The 26,561-nt window shown below is 38.8% G+C and overlaps 1 protein-coding gene across 1 annotated transcript in view; it reads left to right on the plus strand.

Annotated features, from left to right (window-relative positions):
- Positions 1-26,561, plus strand: part of KDM4C (lysine demethylase 4C) — a 218,205-nt gene that overhangs the window by 122,325 nt on the left and 69,319 nt on the right. Inside the window, exons 11-14 of the mRNA XM_081319370.1 lie at positions 3,441-3,691; positions 4,856-5,169; positions 7,066-7,177; positions 24,519-24,700. Coding sequence (XP_081175496.1) covers positions 3,441-3,691; positions 4,856-5,169; positions 7,066-7,177; positions 24,519-24,700 — 859 coding nt within the window. The remainder of the gene's footprint in view (positions 1-3,440; positions 3,692-4,855; positions 5,170-7,065; positions 7,178-24,518; positions 24,701-26,561) is intronic.

The raw sequence follows: 26,561 nt of genomic DNA on the forward strand, positions 1-26,561 counted from the left end.
GAAAAGAATTACAGAATCAAAAACCAGGTGCTTTTCCTGGGTTAGTTCTAACCAAACGTATAGAGCATGGGTGTCAAACTTGATCGCGTCACATGACATATTGCGACTTTTTTGCCTTTGCGGAGCCAGGGTGGGCATGGCCTGCATCTGGCCCGCAGGCCGCCAGTTTGACACTCCTGATATAGAGCCTTTGCAAATGATCTAATCAACAGGTAATGTCTTCTAAGAGGAGCTGACAACTAAAATTTGATTTAGTAATATCCTTCATTTTAATAGATATTTGTTACATTCTATTATAAAATATATTTATGTCAGATTGGTAAAATAATTGCATTTGAAATGTTTAATGAATTTAATCAATGTTATGACTATAATATACTGTGGTAAAATAGATGTAGCTAATTAGACGTTATTGCACTTTGGATGTAAATGGCCGCTGTGGATGTGGAAAATATGATATATTCCATGCTCTACATTATGTTAGGCAGCACTATCATGAGAAATACGAGCTGTGCCTGCATTATGTCTCAGAATCAGTGGTGGGATTCGGCCGGTTCTCACCACTTCTGCAGATCCGGTAGCTACTTTTTTGTTGTCCAGGCCCAGAATGGACTTTCGGAAGCGGCATCCACACAGAGAACTGCTTGTTCACATATTTGAATTCCACCACTGCTCACAATGATATTTTGACTGGAACGAGAGAACTCTCAACAAAATTTATTTGAGAAACCACAGTTCTTCTTTAGACTTATAAAAATTTGCAGGAATAATTTGAGGATTGTTATTTGATTAATAAAACTTTTAATGATCATACATGTTTTTCAATACTATTAAATTGATTACGATTATCTCCTTCACCCCAGATTTTCAGTATAAATATTGAATGAGTTTTGCTTTAACTCATCTCCAAATCTGATAAAGAAATTGAATTATTTCTTATATCAACCCTGGGAATGTTATTTAAAAGTTTCCTATTCTCATTCCAATATAGCAAATGATTGAATCATTGCCTAATCATTACTTGACTTCTGTGATAGATATGCCCTTGCTTGATCTCTTCTTGATCTCTTTATTATTTTTTTTATAATCTTCTCTCCAAAAATGACAATTCTTGCAGGATATTACACTTTAAACAAACATCTCATATCTAATTATTAATACATATGCATACTAGCATTTACAACTTGATAAGCTTTAACTGCAGGTCATATAATTATTCAGTGTTACTTTTATATTGCTACAGAATTTGGCATATTTATTATACAAGTACCATTTGTACTTGTCAGAGAAATTATTTCCTTGTCAGTACAACCTATATTTATCTGGATAGTAAAGTTAAAATTAGAAATGGATACATTGTAGTAATTATGTCAAAAGTTTTATCAGATGTATGTACATGGATTGCAGTTATCCACTATGCTAAACTGGTGGTTGCATTTTTGTGCTGCTTAATTAATAGTCCTCACACAAGTGAAAACACACATGAGATGTTTATCTCCAAAATGAAGATAAAATGTTCAGTTTCATCTTTGCTCTAATATGTCACAGAAAAATATTATAATTTTACTCTTGGGAATAATACATTTTCAGACAGAATCCCATGTATATAGAAACACCAGGTTAAAGAAAAAGTTAAGTGATAATATTTGTGTTGCAATCATTTATGTTAATACTGCTTAATTTAAGGTACTTATGTAAAGATGGAAATCATTATTGTGACATGATTTGTGCAATAGATTTTTAAAGGGCAAATCACGATCACGTTATATAGCATTGCTAGAGAATTAATAGGCACCATCAGCTTCAACAGTGCCTTCATGCCTCAATGAAAAATATAAATTATACTACAGCTTAAGGGAAATTATGTAGATTTTTAAAAATGTATTTATTAGACTCATCAGATTGAGAAGAAATAACCTTAGTATCTGGTTTATTTAAAAGAACAATGGCAAAATATAATACTGGTTTGAAATTCTTGCTTTGAGCTGGTAGTTTTTCTAGTTTCAGATATATTGGAATTGTTCTAGAAGACACTCTTCTAATGGTTCAGCACTCAGATACATTTTCTAGAGCTATTTATCATGCTCAAGTGAAAAACTTTGGGTAAAATTAAGATGGCTTTCAGACAGAGACTTCTCTATTTCCATTTTTTCTAAAAATAGGAAACTTTCTTTTTGTTAAGTAATAGTCCATTTCAGCAGCATGTGTCAAAAGATGGGAATTCATCCTCAGATAGAAGCAGTTTGCTAATAAAAGAGCAATAATATGTGTGCATTAGAATTTGAAAGAGCACCAGTCAGGTTCTCCATCTTTTGTTGATTGTGAATAATCTTAATAGCTAAATATAATTTCTAAAATCTTATACACTGTAGTCTAGTAGTTTCTACTATAGAAATAAATTCTCAGTATGTACAGGTAGTCCTTGAGTTACAATCATTTGTTTAGTAACCATTTGAAGTTAAAATGGCACAGAAAAAAGTGGCCATTATGACCATTTTTATACTTACAACCACTGCAGCAGCCCTGTAGCCATGTGATCAGGATTCAGACACTTGGCAGCTGGCTTGTATTTATGATGGTTGCAGAGTCCCAGGATCATGTGATCACTTTTTGTGAACTTCTGACAAGCAGAGTCAATAGGGAAGCCAGATTCACTGAGCAACAATATCAATATCTTAACAACTGCTGTGATTCACTTAACAAGTGTGGCAAGACAGGTCGTAAAATTGAGCAAAACTCACTTATGAACTGTCTTGCTTAGCAATGGAAATTTTGGGATCAATTGTGATTGTACATCGAGGACTACATGTAGTTCAATTCAGTTAGAGTTAGAGCTGTTGCTGAAGCTGTACTTGTGACTGACAAACAAAAAACCTGTATAGTTTCTGTAAATGCTACAGAAGAGTCAATTGTCAAAGTGTCTTCCACATTTTGTGACTGAGCATCAGTGCTTTTTTTGTAAAAAAAAAGAAAAAGAAAAAAAAGGTGCCGGAACTCACACACGTCATACAACCCGCCTTGCCTACCCTACAAGGTTACATCCAAAAAAGGTGCCGGAACTCCATTCTGGGCGTTTTATGACAAAAAAAGCCCTGCTGAGCATCATTGCTAAAGATTGATAGAATGCGATTATAAGCACTGTCACATTCTAAATAATGGTGAACCAAGTAACCAACTATGGAACTTGCTTTAGCAGGGTTATTTGAGGTCATTTTAGTTTAATGCTAGTTTTAAAGTGTAGTAATGACAGATTAAAAGGTTAATTTTACTCTATTGTTAATCTCTTCGTTAATAAATTGTAAACTATCTCTACACAAAAAGATGAAAAAATGTCATTTTTTTCATTTCTTAAAGCAAGCAGAAAGAACATTTCTATTGGTAGCTATTTTATCTTACTCAAGCCAGATGTTCCATTTTGACAGCAGTATCTCTTATAACAGCTTCCAGCATACCCAATCACGATCAAAAAAGCTTAAAACTCATGAAGACAAGAAGCCATCAACCATAATGGTTGGTACAGAAATCACAGCCACTGAAGCAGCTACAGATTGCTTCAAGGTCAAAGACAAACCATCACAAAAAGTAAAGCCAGTAGACACAGGAGTGCCTTCTGGGGAAGAACAAGTCCCAAGCAGCATGCACATAGATAAAAATTTATTGGATAACAAAAAGATACTGGGTGAGATAAATGGTATTTATTTTTTCATATATTTTGCAGATTGTTGATATTGTGATTCTAATTTATACCCTATTCTGTTCCATTATGCTTCTTTATTCCTGCAGTGATATTACACAATCATGATCATTTATGTTATGCTTAGTACCCTTGTAATATTTGTCAATAATAAATAATGGAATGTTGTCCCAATAAAGCAGTAATAATTCAGAAGACAACTATTGCTAAGTGCTCTTAAAGTTTCAACTTTATCTCATGATTTCCTAACAGCTGAGGAGTGGATAACAACAGGGAAAATAATAACTACTAATATATAAAGTATATTTAGGAAGGGATTAAATTGCAAAAAGGCCCTTCAAATAAAGTACCTATGTACCTTATAATGTATAGTTTTTCACAGTGTTCCATGTAAGCATATTGTTACATGGCACAAAACTACTGGAATTACAGCCTGGTTTTTCCTATTAAATAGAAGGCCCCTTCCTCACTTATATTACTATTAAAGAAGCGATGTCTAAGTCTGCTTGTTCTGTAACTGTTTACCAAGGATTAGAATTGAATTGTGCTAAGCTAATAAAATAGTTTAAAAACATAGAGTTGGATTTAGAATTTCCTTCCTTAAAGTTGAAAAGACTAATTTTGTTCATGGAAGACTGAGAATCTAATTTGGCATTTTTATATTATAATGGAAGATGTAATCTTCACTAAATCTCTACTTTCAAGAATACTAATGTCTCCGAACAATTTGATAAAATGGGTAGAGAGAGACTGTTCATAATAGTGGGCAACATATATTGTGGACTGTAAAAAGAAGTGATACTAGAAAACATGTTTTTATTATAGTATTCATTATGAAAATGTGTTTTCATTACAGTACACTATTCAGCACAGGAAGTATTTTTTGCCTGTAGAATGACCCTAGATCCAATAAATACATACCAAAAATATTTAGATTAACAAATCCATTTCTCCAAAATTTAACAAAGAAGAAATGACTTTATTCAATTTTAATCTGAAGGTTTAAAAGTATCAGTTATTTCTCAACTGTTAAAATATTTGATGTTGAAATCAATTATCTATCACTAAACTTAAAATGTCTGCAGATAGGTTTTTTGTATAATAATGAAATGAATAAGAACTGTTAGTGTCTATTTTGTCTTTATGGTGAATTTTATTTAGGTCATTCCCCTTCAAGTTCACAACTTGATCAAGTTCCTCAAACGCATAATGTACAGTCTGAAAAGGAAGAGAAAGAAGTCTCTGACGTTGCACATATTTGTTCTGAAGAATCTAAAGTGGCTTTGCTTTCATATCCTGGCGGCAATCAAGATGTTTTAAAAGCTTCAAATATTTCAAGGCAAGCTCCAGAGGATTCTGCTTCTGAAATTGTGAGCTTTGAGAAAGAAGAAATTAGTAGTGTATCCACAGAAGAGGATGAGATTAGTGATGCTGAAAGCAATAAAAGTGATCTGGAACCAGGGGAAATATCAACGGTAAGCACCAGGAAAGATGATAGAATATGAGAGAAAACCTAGTATTTAGCTAGAAACAATAATAAAATCCCCTAATTGGTTTCTTATATTTTTCTGTTACAATAAGGCAGATATCCTTTCATAAATTGTTTTAAGATACATTAATAATGCTTGCAACAACTGCATGTAGATCAGCATTATGTTGCAATTATGAGCTGTGTGTAAGAATGAGATAATGTAATAACCTGTGGCTATAGTTTTGTATATTTGTATATGATTATGGTGAGGATTTGAACTAGTGCCTTTATAATTGTTTATTGCATATTACTTTCTATTAAGTATTTAGTTTTTTCCCCATTTAAATGAGACTTCAAAAAGCAATAACTTGGGACTAGATTTGCTTTTGGCACTTGTACAGTTTTGGATTGACAGGGTTCCTGAGAAAGTGGAAGGTATATTTTAAACGCAAGAATAAGGCACCTTCTTCCAACATTTTTGTTCTATAAAGGGATGAGATTTAACAATCTCAAAGCCAGTCCTTCCATCTTAATATAATGTGCTAATAAACATCTCCTCAATAATGAGATTTTGCATATCAGCTTATATTTAATTCATTTGCTTGGGTACTTTTTGTTATTCCTAAATGGTTTCCGAATATTTTCTAATATGTTTGTATGCTATGTCTGTCTACCAAGGACTCTATCCAGATGTGATTCAAATATCTGCACAAATACTTTGCTTTGTTTAGTGACTCCACTATATTCTTTAATCATAAGACCAGCTGTGTAATGCATTAAGCTAACCACTCTTCAGGGTAGCAGACAGACCTGGCTATCCCAAGAGCTCAGAAGTATACGATGGCTGTAAGTTGCTAATAGATTACATTCTGGTCTCTATCAAGCACTTTCTGGGAAAAAAACATCACGAGTGATCACATGACTGCATTTTGGATGCTAGGCAACAGGACTGGATTTACAGCCATTTGCAGTGTCCCATAACCACATGACCACAATTTATGATTTTTTCAGAAACCAGCATTTACTTTTGATTTCCGCCAAAAAATGTCTTATAGCGAACAATGAGTTTGCTTAACAACCATGGTGTTCGCTTAACAATATGGCATTTGCTTTATGAGTGCTATATTTACATAACTATATCACAAAAAGGATCATTCCATCAGATGCAGTCATGTGATGACCTGCTTTACAACTGTCATGACTTATGACCATAATTATGGGCTCAATTATGGTTGTAAGTCAAGGACTACCTGTATTGCTACCATCAAGATTAAAATTAGAGAATAATTACTTTTTCTCTGAAAAAGTAGTGTATTTTCAGATGTTGCTGAAATTCTAACAGTAGGTGCTAACAGTGTAGAATAGCCTCAACTAGAGGAATATGAGTTACCATCCCAGTACTCCAACTTAATTAGGAATGGGTTATAGCAGATCATAACATCTTAGAGAAATGTTAAATATCCACTGTCCCAAATAATGCTTCACAATGTGAGGTGCCAAGACCTTGCCAGCTGATACAATAGTAGAAATTGTATATGTTTTTAAAAGCTCTCATTTACCAGAATGATGTATTCTAAACTTATCTCCAAGAGTTCCCAATCCTTTTTCCATTTTGTGATGGCAAAAGTCATTTCTATTTTTTTTCTCTTGAAGACTACTAAACTAAATTAAATTGGCATTGCAATTGGAAGATATGTGCTATCTGCTAACCATGATACCAATACCATGAATTTTCTGTTTCGTCTTACTGTATATATGATCAAAATTGGGGCAACCTTTTGCGACTGGGCATGAGCCTTCCCCAAAAACACCGATCATGAAAGCAAGATATTGTACAATACACTGCATAATTTCTCTTCTCTTCTCTCATCTTAAATACAGTATATGTTGTCTTTCGTAGATATTTGAAGGAGAAAAAAACAAAACATCAAAAAGTTGGCGTCATCCACTAAATAAACCCCCTGCCAGATCTCCTATGACGCTGGTTAAACAGCAGGCAGTAAGTGATGAAGGTGAGCATATTTTAAAAGCACCATGTAATAATGTATTTTCCAGCCAATAAATTAATATGCATACATTTTAAATGTTGCTTAGTGATAAAGATGAAAAGGTATTTGATCTCATGCCAAAAATTCAATAATTGTAGAATGAACTGCATTAAATGTTTTTGGCATGTTTCCTGAATACATAATGTCCTTTCTATCCTTCTATTCTCTTTGTCTTTTGAATGCATTGGAAAAAGAACTGGTAAGATACTCAGAACTGTTGCTTAAATACTGTAATTACTTCATCCCAGAATATAAAAAGCTTTAGAACATCATAAAAACATTATTTTAATGAAGCATTAAAAAAGATATCAAACCCACTTAGGGAGAGAAATTGTACCTTGAATGGACATTTGGATCTGACACAGTTTTGGGTCAAAAAATGTTTGATTTATTTCTCCTTTATTATGTTCTGAATTTTGTATCTAATTTCAAATATGAAACAAGAGTGAAAAGGTGCATCCTTTTATATTGCTATTAAGGTCAGTGGTGGGATTCATATATGTGAACAAAGAGTTCTCTGTGTGGATGCTGCTTCCAGAAGTCCATTCTGGGCCTGGGCAACAAAAAATTAGCTACCGGTTCTGCCAAAGTGGTGTGAAGTGGCTGAATCCCACCACTGATGAAGGTAAAGTTTCCCTGTCAATCATATCTGATTCTAGGGCACAGTGAGTTATCACCATTTCTTGGCAAAGGGAGCTAGCATTGTCTGATAATCCTTCCATAGTCATGTGGCCAGCATAGCTATACGGAATGCTGTTATCTTCCCACCTATTAATCTATTTGCATTTGCATGCTTTCGAACTGCTACTGTATTTCCTTTTTTTTGCTTCCAAAAGAGGCACCAGGTCATATTTTGGGGGGGTGGGTGTCCAACAGTCTCACCTCATGGTGGCACTGATAGCCCCACCTAGCTGGCCCACTTCTTCGGCCAAAGGAAATTCCTCTGCCAATAAGAATGGAGCTGCAGGTTGATGCACATGACACCCCCCCGGCCTGCATTTTGCCATCAAAGGCCTTCTGGAAAGGCCTCTACAGCCAAGAACTGAGCTACAGATTCAATCCTTAGCTTGGTTCTCGGCTGCAGAGGCCTTTCCAGAAAGCCTCTGACGGTGAAATGCAGGCCAGTGGGTGCCGCAGAACAAGTGGGCCAGCGAGGTGAGGCAGGTGTCGATTCATGGGAGGCCTGGCTGCTATGGTAAATGGGGGTGGAGCGCATGGGGCAGCTTCACCCCCCTCCCCCGCCCTAGCTTGATTTTTATGTGTGTGCTTCACCCAAAACTAGGGCTTAGTTTTGGGGTAGGGCTTATATTCGGTCCACCCAGAAAATCAAGCTAGGGCTAGTTTTGGGGTTAGGTCTTACTTTTGGGGAAACACGGTAGGTGCAGAACTCAGATTTCGAACCCAGGCTGTTTCAGATGACAAGCTCAGTGTCTTTAACTGCTGAATTATTGTGCCCCAACACTATTACACTACACAACTAATTATGGTTTTATAAGTTTATCATTTTTTCTAAAAACTCCATATCTACTTTTTATCTCTGAAGTGTTAAAGATTAATCATAGAGTCCTTTAAAAAAAAGGAAAATGCATTTTATAGGCTTATTTGTTGTTTTCTCTTAAAATTCATGGTCAGTATTGGGCTGCGGCATGCCAACAACCAGTCTGCACAAACAAGCAAAACCTCGTCCATGGGATGCAGGCAGCACACAAAGCCATGCACTCTCCAGTCCATGGAAAAACCTTTCTCCATGAAACCGATCCCTGGTGCCCAAAAGGTTGGGGTCCTTTGCAGTAGACAACTACAAGGAAAAAAAGTATTGAGTTTGATGCAGTATAGTTTAATTTTTTTCTAATTTGGTTTGCTACATGTGTAAGAGTGATAGCTGATTAGTCTAAGAGATTGTTAATTTCTTTGAGAGTCAGAATAACATTGAGAGAGGTAGTAATTTGAAACAGGTAGTAATCAGGTTGTCATAAAAAAGTCTTAAGTAGTAAACAGCAACAGACCAAGAATTATCAGACAAGAAAGCGGCCAGTGGTTGTTGGTCATGACAGCTATATGTAGCCTTCATAATCAAAATCAGCATGCCTCTAAATAACAATAAAAAAACAATAACCATTCTGAAGTGTCTGTCAGGTACTGTTATTTAGTTATTTAGTGTTAGCTGAAAACTGCAATATGGTTGCCCAAATTACTAAGTCAATGCTAATCTTTCTTTGCTTTCTCAATATAAAGGAAATGCTGCAATTGCCTATAGTCTTTGATTAAACTAATGCAGACACTTACATCATATTTTTTTTGCTGCTTGGAGAAATGAAGGATGTTTAGTAATAAACCTTGGGCATCTGTCTCCTGCCTTAGTATTTTACAACCATAGAATTATTCTCTTTGATATTTCTAGACTGATAAGGAATAGATCAGCTACAGAATATAACTTTGTTTTTGTTTTAATCTCCTTGGTGAATAATTGAATAGATCTATAGATGTGTATCAGAACTGGTATTGGGGTGGAGTGATGTCACCAATTCACTGAATACAGTACTTCAATTAGTTGTGAAGCATCTGTCTTCAAATTATAGAAAGTTCTGAGCCATCAGCTGTATCTATGTAATATATGCTTGTCCTAAGGCAGGGATATCAAACTCAATTTCATTGAGGGTTGCATCAGCATTGCGGTTGCCCTCGGGGGTGTGTGTGTGGCCAGGGTGGCCATGGCCTACTGGGTGGGCATGGCTGGACTGCGTGTGGCCTACTGGGTGGGCATGGCCAGCTCTACATCGTTCAGGTCAAGGGTGCCTGTGGGGGCCTGGGCAGGAGTGGGACAGATCTGAAGGTCTCTGGCAGAAGGAGATGGGACCGGGGCAAGTGCCAAGGCATGGTCCACTGGAGGAGCCTCACTGTTCATCTTAGGCCGTGCAGGGGGCAGGGCTGGATGGTGGCGCGGAGGTCAAATGCCCATCCCATCCCTCAAGCACCCGCGGCACCAAGCCCAGCCCCACTTCCCCAAAGGGGCGCCCAGCTGCACTTACCTCCTCCTCAAGGCTGCTGCTGCTGCTGTGCTTGCTCTCCTTAGCCAGGTTGCTCATGATGGGTGCGAGGGCAAAGTCAAGAGGGAGGCCCACTCCCTCTCCATGTGAGAAGACCTGGCTTTGTATCCAAAGCTTCCTTAGCAATAGGATGGGAGACCCCCCCAGGATAGGCCAGGAGGAGGGGGCAAGGGGATGGTGAAAGGGCAGCAGGGAAGGACTAAGGCAGGACTTCCCTCAGACCCTCCCTCTCCTTCCTTCCTTCCTTCCTTCCTTCCTTCCTTCCTTCCTTCCTTCCTTCCTTCCTTCCTTCCTTCCTTCCTTCCTTCCAGTGGTGGGAAAATATTTGAGATGAGGGAGAACAACAGGCAAGAAACACAACTGGGGAAATGTCATCCTTTGTGAGGAATGAAGAAATGCACTATCGCCTGGAAGTGGCCAGCACATGGCCCTCGCCTACTTCACATATCCAACTTGGTGGGCTCTGAGGGAAGGGATGTCATGAGCAGCATGAGAGTCAATGTTACCTGCGCAAGGCTGCCCGGCCCTCAGCCTGCCTGGTTTTGGAAGGCAGTGGGGCACTTTCCTCACAGTCCTGAGAGGCTGAGCCGGGTGGCATGAATCTGAAGCGAAGCGCAACGCTGCCCAGCCCCTAGCCTGCCCGAAGTAGGCAGGGCCATGTGCTGGCCACCTCCAGGCAATGGTGCATTTCTTTATTTCTCACAAAGGGTGATACCTCCCCAGCGTGCGCCCAGTGGGCGGGGCCGATGCAGCAGGGGCTGGTCCTTCGCTGTTTCCAGATGGCCTTGTGGAGCTAAGACTGAATGCGTTTCAGCATAGATGGCCACCACAAAATTGTACATTGGCTCCCGGCCGGCCTCGGCGGGGGTCAAGGCAGCGGGGGCTGTTCCCACACTGTTTCCAGGATGGCTTCGCGGGTCACATGAAACCACTTCGTGGGCCACATCTGGCCCCCGGGCCTTGTATTTGACACGTCTGTCCTAAGGAGACAAGATTATGAGTGGGTTTATTTTTTTAATTTGTTTATTTTAATCCCATTTATATCCCGCCCTTCTCCGAAGACTCAGGGTGACTTACAATTTAAGCACAAACCAATGTGCTTAGCAATAGTTTAGAACGTTCCCCTAATTTACACAAAAATTCTGTATTACTGTTATAAGCCATCTGGTAAAATTATTCAATTTAAATGAAATTGCTCCATTTTAAATTAGAGATTATTTTTGTGTCTAACGATGATAGTAAACTTTGGCTGAACTTAAGTAAAATGTTTGAAAACAAGGACATTTTGAGCTGTCCTTGTCAGACTTCTCTCAGGTCCAAAGAACTAAAGGAGCAGAGATTTGAAGTACATTTCCCCTCATCTGTATCATTCTTCCATTTTAAAGAAACAAGCTCTACCACATATATAGAAATAAATTGGTAGTGTAGCCTGGTAAGTTCTCAAAAATTACTAGTCTGCAGAATAAATAAAAACTGTGCTGAGATGTAGTTTTATATTTCTTGTGTTTTTCATGAAATAGCAGAGACAGAGTTTTATCCATATTCTGCTAGTTGTGTCAAGAATGAAATTTCCAATTGGCTGTTGCTACCAAGAAAGTGCTTAAATACAAGATTATATTAATAAAATTAATGGGTATGTTGCAGAATAGAGAAAGTAAATCCCATCTTCCATCTTGTTATGCAACCACCGTACATGCAATACTTGTATGTTATAATCTGGGATAGAGTTGAAAGAAAAAACAAAAGTTATTGCATAGACACTGTCATAGGAGTAGGAGAAGTTGAAATGTGTTAAGAAGCTGGCAGGAGCAGGAGACAGGTGGAAGCTGAAAGAGGAGAGAATGTCTTGCAGGCAAAAATGGATGCCAGTTCTAAGATGAGTCGTGAGGGCGCAGTGGTTAGAATCCAGTAGTGCAGACAAACTCTGCCCACAGCCAGGATTTCAATCCTGATAGGCTCAAGGATGACTTCCATCCTTCCAAGGTCAGTAAAATGAGGACTCAGATTGTTGGGGGCAAATATGCTGACATTGTAAACCACCCAGAGAGTGCTTGTAAAAGCACTATGGAGCAGTATATGAATCTAAGTGCTATTGCTATGATTCAAGACCAGAAATTAAAATGGGCAGGAGGCTCACTGGGTACAGAGGATGACTCATTGTGGCATGTGTCTGCCCTATGCAGAGAGAGAAGAGGATCCTAAGACATAATAAAGTAGCTCAAAATTTTGATAGTGGTAAGAGTTTGTCAGTTAACTTTTAATGGAAGTTCTTAATTAACTCATGGGGGTAATTGGCTACATTTTACCTTAGGTATGGTGTTATTTTAGCAAAAGTAATATTGCAGCTGGCAAAGAGACAATCTTGAAATTGTCTTTCAGAAAAACCAGTATCTTTGTTTTGCTAAAAATGAAGAAAATTGGAATGATTCACAAAAAAGATCTGATATTGGCATATTTTGTCTATTCAATCCTGATAATTTTTTTTTTATTAAAAAGTTTTAACATACAATTTTTCTTTAAACCCCCCCCTCCCCCTCCCTTCACCCTCCCCCCTACCTCTCCCCCCTCCCCCCCTCCCCCCCGACCTCCCAGAGCTAAATACAAGGTATATATAAAAAAAACCAATCATAAACAATCATATACTAACAACTATAAACTCTAAAATCCATCACTCTCTAGCTTATATAGGATAAAACAAAGCTTAGTAATATTAAATATATATATAAAAAAACTAAAAGAAAAAAAGAAGAAAAAAGAAAGAAGACTTATTCAAATGCTACATAAAACTTCTTAACCCTATACTTATTCTGGATAAACTCAATCCATTTTCTCCATTCCATAATATAGCGTTCTTGCGAGTGATCTTTCAAATAGGCCGAAATCTTCGCCATCTCTGCCAGGTCGGAAACCTTTAAAGTCCACTCTTCTATAGACGGCAATTCCTCTTTCTTCCAATACTGACCTATCAAGAGTCTTGCTGCCGTAATTAAATTCAACATCAACTTAGTGTCCACAACTGTAGCATCTGTAATTATTCCCAACAAAAAAAGTTGCGGACAAAACTTTATCCTCTGTTTAAAAATCTTCTGCATGTTCCACCAAACTTTTATCCAAAAGGCCTTAACCTTTTTACATGTCCACCATATATGAAAATATGTTGCATCTTCATCACCGCACCTCCAACATTTAGGCTGATAATTCAGATACATACTTGCGAGCTTTTTAGGATCTAAATGCCATCTATAAAACATTTTGTAAAAATTCTCTCTTAGATTTTGAGCTTGTGTAAATTTTACGTTCCTCACCCAAATCTTTTCCCACGTGTCCATTGTGATAACTTCCTGGATGTTTTGGGCCCATTTTATCATACAATCCTTAACAAGTTCTGTTTCTGAATCAATCTCTATCAACGCAAGATATATCCGTTTAATATGTGCTGGTCCCTGGTTTCTAATTTGCTTTATCAAATTTTCATCAGTCATTGTAAAACCATTTTTCTGATCTTCTTTCCACCTGGCCCGTAACTGAGTATATTGAAACCAGTTTTGAACAACCTTCCCTTCTCGCAAGAGGCTATATGATTTCAAACACCAGACATTTCTTTCCAAACTTAGGATCTCCTTGTACGTAGTCACATCATGTTTGAAACCAGCATGTATATTTTCTATTGCATGTTTTGGAATTGCCCACAGTGGTATCTTGCAATCTAACTTATGTCTATACTTCTTCCAAACTCTCAGCAATGCCTGTCTTAAAATATGCACTCTAAACACATTATCTACCTTCTTGTCATACAACAAATATGCATGCCAGCCAAACAACAAATCATGGCCCTCAAGATTTAATAATCTCTCTTGTGTCAAATTAATCCAATCACTTATTCCTACTAATGCAGCAGCTTCATAATATAGTTTAAGATTGGGCATTTTAAGCCCACCTCTCTCACGAGTATCCTGCATAATCTTAAGTTTAACTCGTGGCTTTTTCCCTGCCCACACAAATTTATTGATACCTCGCTGCCATTCCTCCAAATTAGAATCTTTCTTAAGAATCGGTATCATTTGAAATAGAAATAAAAATTTAGGCAGGACATTCATTTTCACTGCTGCAATCCGTCCCAACAAAGACAATTGCAATTTTTCCCAATTCTCCAATTCCTTTTGAATTTTCCCCCATAGTTTTTCGTAATTATTTTTATATAACTTTGTATTAGAGGGCGACAAAAACACCCCCAAATATTTAACCCTTTTAACAATCTCAAATCCAGTTAGTCCTTCTAAAAGAGCCTTTTGCAAAACTGTCATATTTCTGACCAAAATTTTGGTTTTCTGTGTATTAACTTTAAATCCAGAAACCTTCCCATATTGTGTTATTATCTCCATCAGGTCCACAACAGAGTTCTCTGGCTGGGTCACTGTAACAACCAGATCATCTGCGAATGCTCTCAATCTATAATCCTGATCTCTAATTTGTATCCCCTTAATTTTTTCCGAATTCCGTATTTTAACCAATAATATCTCTAATGTTAACACAAATAACAAGGGCGATAACGGACACCCTTGCCTTGTGCCCTTCTCAATATTACATGCTTCTGTCAAGCTATTATTAACTATAATTCGGGCAGTTTGTTTTTGATATAATGCCCTAATCGGTTGCAAAAAATTTTCCCCAAAATCCATTTTGTCTAAAACTTTCAACAAAAATTGCCAATTCAATTGATCAAAAGCTTTTTCAGCATCTAAGAAAATTAGCGCCGCAGAGATCTGGTTGTTCCTTTCCAAAAACTCTAACACATCAACTATATGCCTCACATTATTTTTCATTTGCCTACCACTAATAAACCCCGTTTGGTCCCCATGAATCACCTGTTGCAGAACCCTCATCAGTCTATTAGCCAAAACCTTAGCAAATATCTTGTAATCTGTATTTAAAAGCGATATCGGTCTGTAATTTTTAACTTGAGTAGCATCTTGGTCTTCCTTCGGAATCAAGGAAATAAAAGCTGTTCTCCAAGACGGTGGCACCTTTCCCCCCCTCTGGATTGTCTGGAACAGTTCCTTTAACGGTTTTATCATCTCTATTTGTAGATTTTTATAATAGGCCGCAGTCAAACCATCCGTACCTGGTGCTTTATCCACCTTCAATTCCTTAATTGCTGTAAAAATTTCTTCTTCTGTAATCAATTGATTAATCCCTTCTTTTTGTACTTGCGTAAGAACCGGGATGCTAGCATTCTCCAAATATATATCAATGTCTTTTTCATTAATTTTCTCCTTAGCATATAATTTAGAATAAAAATCCACAAAAGCGTCCTTGATAAGGTCCTGTTGAAACACAACCCTTCCTTTATGCTCAATCTTGTCTATATTAGAAGTCCTTTGTTTTTTCCTTAATCTATAAGCTAACCATCTACCTGGTTTATTAGCGTTGCAAAAAGTATTATGCCTGGCAAACCGCAAATTGGTTGCCACTTGGTCAGCCATTAATTTATCAAATTGTCCTCTTAACAATTTAATAGCCTCCTTAGTCTTCACATCCTCTGAGTTCAAAATCAAAGCCTTTTCTTTTTCCTTTATTTCATTCTCCAGTTCTTTCCTCCTAACTTCCACAGCACGTCTATGTTTATTATTCATATATATCAACACCCCTCTCATGTAGGCCTTGCTAGCATCCCACACCATATCCATAGAGGTACCTTTGTTCATATTAGTTTCAAAAAAATCCTTCATCCGCTGTTTGCATTCTTCCACATTTCTCTGATTTCTAAACAAATTCTCATTTACGCGCCACGAGCGCCTGTCTCTTTTCTCCTTATCAATCTCTAACCAAACTGGACTATGATCAGAGATAGTTCTTGCACAAATCTTCACCTTTTTAGTCCTCAAAAAAAAATCATTAGTCACCAAAATAAAATCAATCCTCGAAAAAGATTGATGTCTATCAGAATAAAAAGTATAATCCTTTTCCTGCAAGTGTCTCTCACGCCAAATATCTCGCAGTTCCAAGTCATCCTTCATTTCAAAAAAAGATTTAGGCAGTCTAGCATGACTTGGAATGCGCTTAAAAGCTCCAGCCTTATCCATCTGTACATCCAAAACACCATTCCAGTCCCCCATAAAAATAAAAGATTTATAATCCAACTGGGTAACCTTTGTATGAAGTAAACTAAAAAAGTCAGCCTGTTGTTGTTGTTGATTAGGGGCATACAGTCCAACTAAAAGCGTCTTTTTGCCTTCTAGCAACAAGTCTATCAGTACGTATCTTCCATGCTTGTCTGCTTCAATTAAGTCCGCTGTTATGGCACTTTTAATATAAACAACCACTCCATTTTTCTTATTCATTGCAGAGGCAACAAAGTGCGTACCCAGTCTTGAGTTCAATAAAAGCTTTTGGTCCATAGCCCTAATATGCGTTTCTTGCAAACATATAACATCTATCTTGAATTGTTTTAAATATTGAAAAACTTTCTTTCTCTTCTGTGGTGAATTTAGTCCATTAACGTTCCAAGTCAAAAATTTAGTTGCCATGCATATCCTCCCAAAGCTCTTGAAGCACTGCTTTGATAGGACTATCTTCTTTAGGCCGTGCTCCTCCCACTGCTTGGCTATGAGTACATTGTGAAGATTCCGAAGACTTTTGCTGGTCTTGTTCTTTTATTTTCTTTGCTCGTTTTAAAGCAGCACGCGTTACCCTTTGCTCTCTAGGATCATCCAAAGAAGTTATAGCTTGATCTCCTCCAGCACCGTTTTCCTCTACTTCAACCTCTTGATGTTCTCCTTCTCCAGATCCCTTTGCAGCTTCCAGAAGTGTTAATGGGGTTGCTTTTAAAACGTTATTATAGAAATCACGCGCTTGCTTCACAGTAATCAGCCGGTACCTTTTGCCTTCATACATCACCATCAACCCATCTGGAATCTCCCATCTGAACCTTATATCTCGTTGCTTAAGCTCTTGCACAAGAAATGTGAAGTCTTTCCTTTTCCTTAAAATCTTTGGAGGAATTTCTTTTAAAACCAAGACTTCTTGATCAGCAATCACAACTTTAGCATCATAGGCAGCTTGTATAACTTCATCTCTAATTTCTCTTTTTGCAAAGTAGACCACCACATCTCTAGGTAGCTTTCTCTGTCTAGCAATCCATGAGTTCACACGGAACACTTTATCCATAGCTTCTCTTATTTCAGATGCTGGCTGATTCAATACCACTTCGAGAGCCTCAGAAACCAGCTGCTTTAAATCTTCCTTAATATTCTCTTTTAAGCCTCTGATTCTAACAGCAAACTGCATCTGGTAATATTGAGCAAGACTTAATTCCCTTTCCATTTTGTCTCTTAAATCTTCATTCTCCCGTACTTTTGCTTCTAATATGGCATTCTTTTGAGTCAAGTCATCCACTTTTTCATCCAAATCATCCACACATTCCGCCACTTTATGCACTGAAGACAAAATGTCTACCTTCATCACGCTGCACTTCTGTTCCATCCTCTCTTCTATTTTCTCCTCCAGTTTCTCCAATTTCTCCTCCATCTGTGCAAATTTATCACCCATTGATTGATTAATTGATTCCAAAAGTACCTGGGCATGTTTATCCAGAGCATCTCGTAAGTCCTTCGGTGTCAATACATCAGGAGGGTGCAACGCCTGTAATGATGATTGTTGCACCGGAGAAGATCCACCACTCCGAAGAGTTTTAGGGGGAGGTTTAGCCGCCATCTTTCACTTTCAATTGTGACGCACTTTCACTTAAAGTTTAAAAAATCCATCAAGCTCGAGAATAAAATAAAATAATCCTCTTCACCTTTTCCTCTTGTACCGCTCTGCCTGCTCCTTTTAATCCATAGTCCTTTCCTCAGGCAGGGGTGGTCGCAGACGCCTGGCTCTGCTCCAAGAAATCCGGAGCAGAGACGCCGGCCAGCTGGGAGCAACCCAGGCTTCGGGGGAGTTCAATCCTTCAGCCGCCCAAGCTCCAAGCTCAGGCGGCCCCGGAGAACTCTACCCCTACCTGGGGCCTCACCCCCTCCTCTTCTCCCGAGGAGGGGGCTTCAAATTCGCCCGAACAGCTGATCGGCGCTGTTTCGGGCGAAAAAACACTCAGCTGAGCCGCGGGCAGCCCGGGAAGGCTGTCTCCGTCGCCGCGGAGCCACCGGAAGTCCACCAATCCTGATAATTTTTGACATGTAATATTAGTATTGAACTGAAATAAGGCAAGTATTAAGCCAAACTGAAGTAATTTGAATTATGCCAATTGATTAACTTTAGAAGTGCTTCAGCATCTTTTTTTTAAACAAATGATTTAATTCAGCTTTTGTGCACTGTATTGTCTAATTCAGCTATATTAACATTCATTTACTACTAATTATTAACTTTCAACAGACTAGACCTGTTGATTTCATTGGAAATTGTTTTCCAAGTAAAGACTCAGAAATATCAGTGTTATTTAAGGATTAAATCTGGGCAAAAAAAAGATAATCTTGTCCTAATCATTATGTAGGCATCCATTCACTCAGGAAAATTATTCCTGAAGCAAACAGGCAAGGTGTAATTTTCATTTCACTGCTCTAGGAAGGAGAGTGTCCTAATTCAAGAGGGCTTCTAGCAAGTAGAATTGTCAGGAGAGTTTGGAGGTCCTTAAGAATTCAAATACCTTTTCAATGAACGTCTCTGATTACAGTGTATTTTTCCCCCCAATGTCCTCTTTTCCCTTCCCCTTTTCCCTGTTATAATTGGGTACAAAATTGATAAGCATAAAGCTAAAATGCAATTCTGCTTAACTGACCTATTGCCTCCTAAAACATTCAGACTGCTCCATATTGGGCTACAGAATTGTTACCCAGTTTAACCCAAATTCCTATACTTCAGCTCAATTTAATGATTCTGTATGAAATTAGGAACAGTGTTAGTGGTGGCATACAGCAGGTTTTGTTTTAAAAAGTGTGATTATCTCTGATACACTCCATGTGGCATTATTATTCAAACAAGGTAGGTAATTTTCTAGATAACCTAACTGTGATCATTTTGGGTAATAGAAATTCCAGTATTCACCCTATCCCATAGCTTCTTAAATGGGCCTTGTTTCACATTGAGGTAGCTGAAAAATAAAGTATAAAAAAGAGATTCTTATATGAAATAGTTAAGCTGTTAGAATACTAGATACAAAACAATTCTATGGGTGGAATAAAATTGAACTATCCTAAAAGTGCAGCGGTCCATGGTATTACAGGAGAAGAAATCATCCAAATCATCCCCATCACTTTCTGTTGGACAAATCAAGGGACAATCAACTGTTTCCACTGGATATAAATAATGATTTCCTTGCCTAGTATGCACTTAGTTGCCCTCATTTTGAACTCTACATTATAAATGCTTTTTTATACCCCGATATACCCATTCGTCCCTTATATAAGGGACGCCGTGGCTCAGTGGGTTAGGACGCTGAGCTTGTCGATCAGAAGGTCGGCAGTTTGGCGGGTCGAATCCCGAGTGCTGCGTAGCAGAGTGAGCGCCTGCTACTCGTCCTAGCTTCTGCCAACCTAGCAGTTCGAAAGCACGTAAAAATGCAAGTAGAAAAATAGGGACCACTATGGTGGGAAGGTAACAGCGTTCCGTGCGCCTTTGGCGTCTAGTCATTCCGGCCACATGACCACGGAGACATCCTCGGATGAGCGCTGGCTCTTCGGCTTTGAAATGGAGATGAGCACCGGCCCCTACAGTTGGAAACGACTAGCACGCACGTGCGGGGGAACCTTTACCTTTACCTATACCCATTCGGGTATTTATACCATCTAATTCCTCCTATTCTTTCAAAAACAAAGCATGACACACAACTGTGCTCTTTCCATTGTTTTTGCTCTTCTTTCTGCTTGAGCAATTTAGTGCCTGGTTTTTTTGACGGCTGGGTCCCAGTGTCCATTTTACTACCTGTGCTACTGTAAAATGTCTTCCTATTTTCCCGTTTAGGAATTTGCCACTTGCTGTTGTCTACAAATTCTTAGAAAATGAAAATCTGCCTTATTCCCTCATCATATATTTGTCTTCATTAGTTATAAACAGCCAATGCCAATTATTACTTTTCCTTTCCTTTCCTGATACTTGCACTCTTCCTTTCATATCAGCATCATATGCTGATTCTCCAAGGAATAGCGAGCCCTCATTATTAATGTTAACTACAGCTTATGTAGTAGTTTTTCAACGCTCCTGATAATAATTTTCCCCATCTGTAAGTCATATTTCTGATTCCACACCACACCATTTATTCTGTACTGGGTTCTATTCTTTCCTGCTTTTTACAAACAGTCCAGTTGTTCACATTAATCCTTATTCCCAAACATAACAGGCCCGCTTTTACAATTTTGTTGTAACATTCTTCTGAGCAGGTAGTGATGTTAAATATGCTTCCAAATGTTTGCTTTTCGGCTGGCTTTAGCTCAGAGGTCTTCAAACTTGGCCTTTTATGACTTGTGAACTTCAACTCCCAGAATTCCTCAGCCAGGCACACTGGCTGAGGAATTCTGGGAGTTGAAGTCCACAAGTGATAAAAGGGCCAAGTTTGAAGACCCCTGCTTTAGCTAATCTAGGCTGTGTTGAGAAAGGTTTCTGTGAAAGGGCTTGTTTCTCAGTCTACCCTCAATAGGAGGATAGTTATTCTTCACATAAAATTTACATTACTCTACTAAAGTAACGAATATGTTGGCTAAACAGGACTGACTTTTTTCATTTTATTCTGAATGCTATGTTGCTTTCTGTTGTTCTGTTCCCCAAATGAATTTCTGTGGCTTATTTAGCTGATGGTTATATTGATTAAAAATACATCAAGAAATCATAACAGAAACTTATGAAAAAAGAATATAATTTCCACGTCACCCGATTCTCCATTTATGTTTGAATATTTTTTTTTAAAAAATCCAAAATTATATTGTATTTAGATCTGCTTGTTTTGCATTATGTGAAGAACACAATAAAGAAAGTGACAATAGGAGTCAAAATTTGTTTGAATTTTCCCAACAATTGCACGCTTGAAGAATAAACATGATATAATTTCACACTAAAAGTGCTATTAAAATGTTTTATAATTATTGCTGTTTTTAGATACCGTATTTTCCGGTGTATAAGACGACCCGGCGTATGAGACGACCCCCTACTTTTAAGAAGATTTTCAAGGTTTTGTCTTATACGCCGGAAAATACTTACATGCCCTGCCCGTTGCAGAGGAGGCGAAGGCCCGACTGGCCCCGCCGGCCCTCCCGCTGCTCCCGTGCTTCTGCCGGCCCCCGAGGCGCAGCGTTTCCCAGGTGGCAGGCAGCGCCAGAGGGCAGCCGCCACCCCACCACGGCCGGTGCCCCTTCTGCTTCCCCCCCAGGCCTTGAACTTCTCCCATTGGGCGCAGGGCGGGGCCGCTCTGCCCGCAGCCTCTTTTTTAGAACTCGTGCGCTTCCCTCTCACTGTCGGCCGAGGCGTGCTTGGCCCGGGCTCCCGGTCCCTCTTCCCGTCCGGCTTCCCGCCCTGCCCCTCATGGAGCTGGACTGGGCGTGCAGCCTCTCGGTGTGGCTGCTTTTCCTGGGCAGCCTGGCGGTGCGGCTCCTGCGCTCGGACCTGTTGCTGGGAAACTTGCCAAACCGGGAGAGCGACTGCCGCGCCCACGCCCCTCCTGGGACGCCGCGCCTGCCTGCCTCTTAAAGTGCCCACCCTGCATCCCTCTGGCCAAGGCAAAGGCGGCTGATGAGGACACCGACCTCGCTCCACGGGCGGCAGGAAGAGCTGCCACGTCTGGGGACTCTTCCTCCTCCTCCTCCTTCCCCCCTCCTGCCGCCCTCTCGCCTCACGAAACGGCCTCTTAGTCCGGCGCGCAGCTCCGATCCCGGCCACCAGGCTGGCTCGTCTCCGACAGCACCGCCCGGCGGAAGCGCATCCCCGTGGGGGGGGGGAGAGCGGTGCTGGTGACAGGTGAGTCCGGCGGGTGCGAGGCCCTCCCCTCGGGCCAAGAGCCAACGGGCAGCGCCGCCTTCGTGTGGGGAGAGCCGCCCGACGCTCCCGCCCAGCCGTGTCCCGGAGCCGCGCCGGAGTTAGCTCAGTTGCGCGGGGCGGCCCGGCTTTGCAAGAACGGGGACGCTCGACTGATTTGTTTTTTTTCCGGCGTATAAGACGACCCGGCGTATAAGACAACCCCCCAACTTTTGAGAAGATTTTCAGGGGTTAAAAAGTCATCTTATACGCCGGAAAATACGGTATGTCAGAAAATTAATTATACTGAGGTATGTATTTCTAAATTAAGATCAGACTACTACATTTCAAAAGTATCCAAAATTTGTAATTAAATACAACACTCCAGTCTCAGTTCCCCTGTCTGATCTCTCTATAGCATTAAAGAATGTAGGCAAATGTATAGCTGTCTACCTCTGTTTCTCAACAATCCATATCCATGCATTGACAATAGATTCTTGGTTGTCTCAAACAAATACATTTGAGAGTCACATTTGGTGCACTCTTTCAACTGGTTACAACAGGGATCTTCAAACTTTGCCCTTTTATGACTTGTGGAGTTCAACTCCCAGAATTCCTCAGCCAGCATGCCTGGCTGAGGAATTCTGGGAATTGAAAGTCCACAAATCATAAAAGGGCCAAGTTTGAAGACCCCTGGGTTACAACATCTGAAGTTGTGTGTTACAGTAGCTAGAAGAACTGGGTACTTTTGCATTCTCACTGTTTTATTGGAGGTTAAGTAGATGCAGTTTTCACAAGGTTGTTCCTTTCATATCAAAAGGCAATCAGTTTAATAGCAATGGTATGATAGTTGGCACCGAGGCTTTGGTAACTACACTTCTACAGTGCCATTTGTCTGCTTACATAGAACACAACAGAATTGGTTTCCAAAGGTTTTCTTAATGAAATATATTTCCAGGCTTAGCAGCTGAATCGCTAATACTGCATGTCGGTGGTAGACAGCTCTTCTGAGCCTAAGTCCTGTTGACTTACAACCTATTTTGATCTCAAAGGTTACTAGTGGTTGGCAGGCAGTTGAAGATCTTATTTCAACCATCTAATAGTTCGTAGGCATTGGATAATCTGCATCTGAAATTGATGTGTTTTCCTAGGGTGTGTCTAATTAGAACTTTTCAGGAACATCATCTATTTATTTATATGATTTATATGGCTGTCCATTTTATGTAAGGTAGCTCTGGGAATTGACAACAATAATATTGTCCTTCCCTCCAAACCCTATAAAAGCAAAATCTGGTATCAAAATTATCCAGTCTATCTAACAATACAATTTTCAGGCTGTAACTTCATCTTAACTTCAAGGATCCCATCTGAGTCCAAGCTTTTGAACTTGTGCTGGAGCCCATCCTCAGGGAACTTCTCAATCTCTAGGATGTATGCACTGTGCACTTGTTTAGAAATTGAAATGTTCCCTGAGGATGGGCTCCAGCATGAGTCCAAAAGCTTAGAAGAACAAACCTCTGGTCCCAGTGACTGACTCAGATTGAATCCTGCAACATTATTCTGGTGTCATGAGCAGATACCGTCAGTCTTGCAAATAAACTGGCCGCATACCATGTAACATTAGGCCTCAAACTAATGTTTTGTTTTAGTTTTTCAGTTCTGTTGGTGGAGGACACTAGCCTTGAATAAATTTGCTTTTAAAAGCAGTATTCATTGTCTCTGTTTGTGCAGAAGGGGAAGTTGTAACCCCAAGTTTCAGTTGTGTTTTCCATCAAAAAGCACATTAGCTGTAGATAGTTTCTGACAAAGATTTGAGCAGGTGTAGAACCTATACTTTTGAATGTCCAGAAGATCATTCAAAGAATGGATGTTACAGTTAAGCATCTTGTTCTTTCAGTATATAGGGTACCATTAAATTTCTTCTGTGCAAAGGATTTGCTAATCATAAATTAGTTAATAATATCCCAAGATCACATTATGATACATAATTTTCTTTAAAGTATAAAAGATTTTAATAACTTTAAGGAGTTATTTTCAAAATAGCACATTGTTCTGTGTGTCAGTGATAGGCATGTTTGACTATCACTTGATATATATTTTGGCAGGAATGAGTAACTTGTCATAAATAGGGAGTTAAGAGAACTGGTTGACTTTTCGGAATTCTCTGTATCTTTGAAATACAAGCTACCTCTTCAACCTGAATTCATTTATTCTTATGCATTTTCATGAAGTTGCCATTCATTCTTTTTTAACTTCCACTTAAATAATTGTTTGCTTTTACCTTCCAAATATAGTTATTTCATATGTCAATTTCTTTTAAGAACTGCCTGAGGCTCTCTTAATTGAAGAGGAAATACAAGAAACAGAATCCTGGGCCAAGCCTCTCGTCTATCTTTGGCAGAACAGAATACCAAATTTTACTGCTGAAAAGGAGTACAATGCAGCTGTTGCCAACTTGGAACCCTATTGTGCCATTTGCACACTACTCAAACCTTACTATAAGGTAAGGAAGTTTTTATTTGAAAAATAAAAGTACAGCTACACAAAAATTCTAGTACTTACACAACTATTTTATTGTGAAACTACAAAATGTCTCTTTATTTTTAGCATGTAAAGGTTTGAAAGGTAAATATACCTCCATCTAGCACATCAAAATAAGTACTCTGATTCCAGGGAGGTATGTAGACATTGTAATAAGGTAAAAGGTAAAGGTTCCCTCGCACATGCGTGCTAGTCGTTTCCAACTCTAGGGGCCGGTGCTCATCTCCGTTTCAAAGCCGAAGAGCCAGAGCTTGTCCGAGGACGTCTCCGTGATCATGTGGCCTGCATGACTAGACACCAAAGGCACACGGAATGCTGTTACCTTCCCACCATAGTGGTCCCTATTTTTCTACTTGCATTTTTACGTGCTTTCGAACTGCTAGGTTGGCAGAAGCTGGGATGAGTAACAGGCGCTCACTCTGTTACACGGCATTCGGGATTCGACCCGCCAAACTGCCGACCTTCTGATAGACAAGCTCAGCGTCCTAACCCACTGAGCCCCGCGCCCCTTAGACATTGTAATACTTACCATTAAAAAAGGAAGGAAGGAAGAACTATGCTTCTTGTTTGTAGCAATCGTCTTTGTTGCTTAGTTGCATAATGTGACAAAAGAAATAGAAGGAAATTGTGTGTATGTGTGTATCTAAACTAAGAGTATAATTTCACTTAGGAGTTACCTCAATGTAGATAGGCACATACACTGAAATTTAAATAATGAATGCATATTCCTCCTGTCTCGGATCTCCTCTTTCACTTTATGCAAAGCTGATTTTCATATCAAGATCCTTCCCATGTGCATGTAGGGGAAAGATTAGATCATTTTGTAATTTTTTTAATGAACTATATTTAAACTTTGCTTTTAAAAAAATTCTATTAACAACATTGCTTAAATTATATTTAATTTTTTCAATTACCATTTTACATAGAGATTTGGTACTTTCCTGCTTGCTGTGGAAAGCCGAAAGTTTTGTATTATTTATGTATTTATTTTGATTTATTATATAACCTTACAAAATAGATAAATACAGGTAGTTCTCGACTTACAACTACAACTGAGCCCAAAATTTCTGTTGTTAAGTGAGACATTTGTTAAATGAGTTTTGCCCCACTTTATGACCTTTCTTGCCACACTTGCAGTTGATACGTTAGTACTGTAACACGGTTGTGAAGGGAATCTGGCTTCCCCGTTGATGTTGCTTGTCAAAAGGTTGGAATATATGATCATGTGACCTTGGGACACAGCAACGATCATAAGTATGAACCAGTTGCCAAGCATCTGAATTTTGATCACACGATCATGGGGATGCTGCAAAGGTCATAAGTGTGAAAAATGTTCATAAGTCACTTTTTTCAGTGCTGTTGTAACTTTGAAGGGTCACTAAATGAATTGTTATAAGTCAAGGACTATCTGTATTGTATAAATCATAAAATCAAATAAGATATAAAATATCAATAATATCCTAAATCCCGGCATAAAGCACAATAAGAATGGATAATAACAAATTTATTTTCATATATGGAACTAAAACAATTAGATAAATAGGTGCTAAAAAATTGCAGGAGAATTTTTAAAACCAAAAGACTGATCCTGATAATAAAGATACTGATTATTTTTAAGGACAGCATTCCACAGTTGGGCAGCTACTTCAAAAATCTTGTTTCACATGGCTGCCTTTTCCATTTCAGATTGAAATAAATATTTTCTCATCTTCTAGTGTTTACATTGCAATTATTTTGACTCAGTCTCAATATGAGCGTATGTTCTTCAATGCGTTTACTGTAGTTTTCGCTGTTCAGATATTAATGATATGTAATCATGGATA

Source organism: Vipera berus (genome assembly GCF_964194415.1).
Source record: "Vipera berus genome assembly, chromosome: 2".
Taxonomy (NCBI): Eukaryota; Metazoa; Chordata; class Lepidosauria; order Squamata; family Viperidae; genus Vipera; species Vipera berus.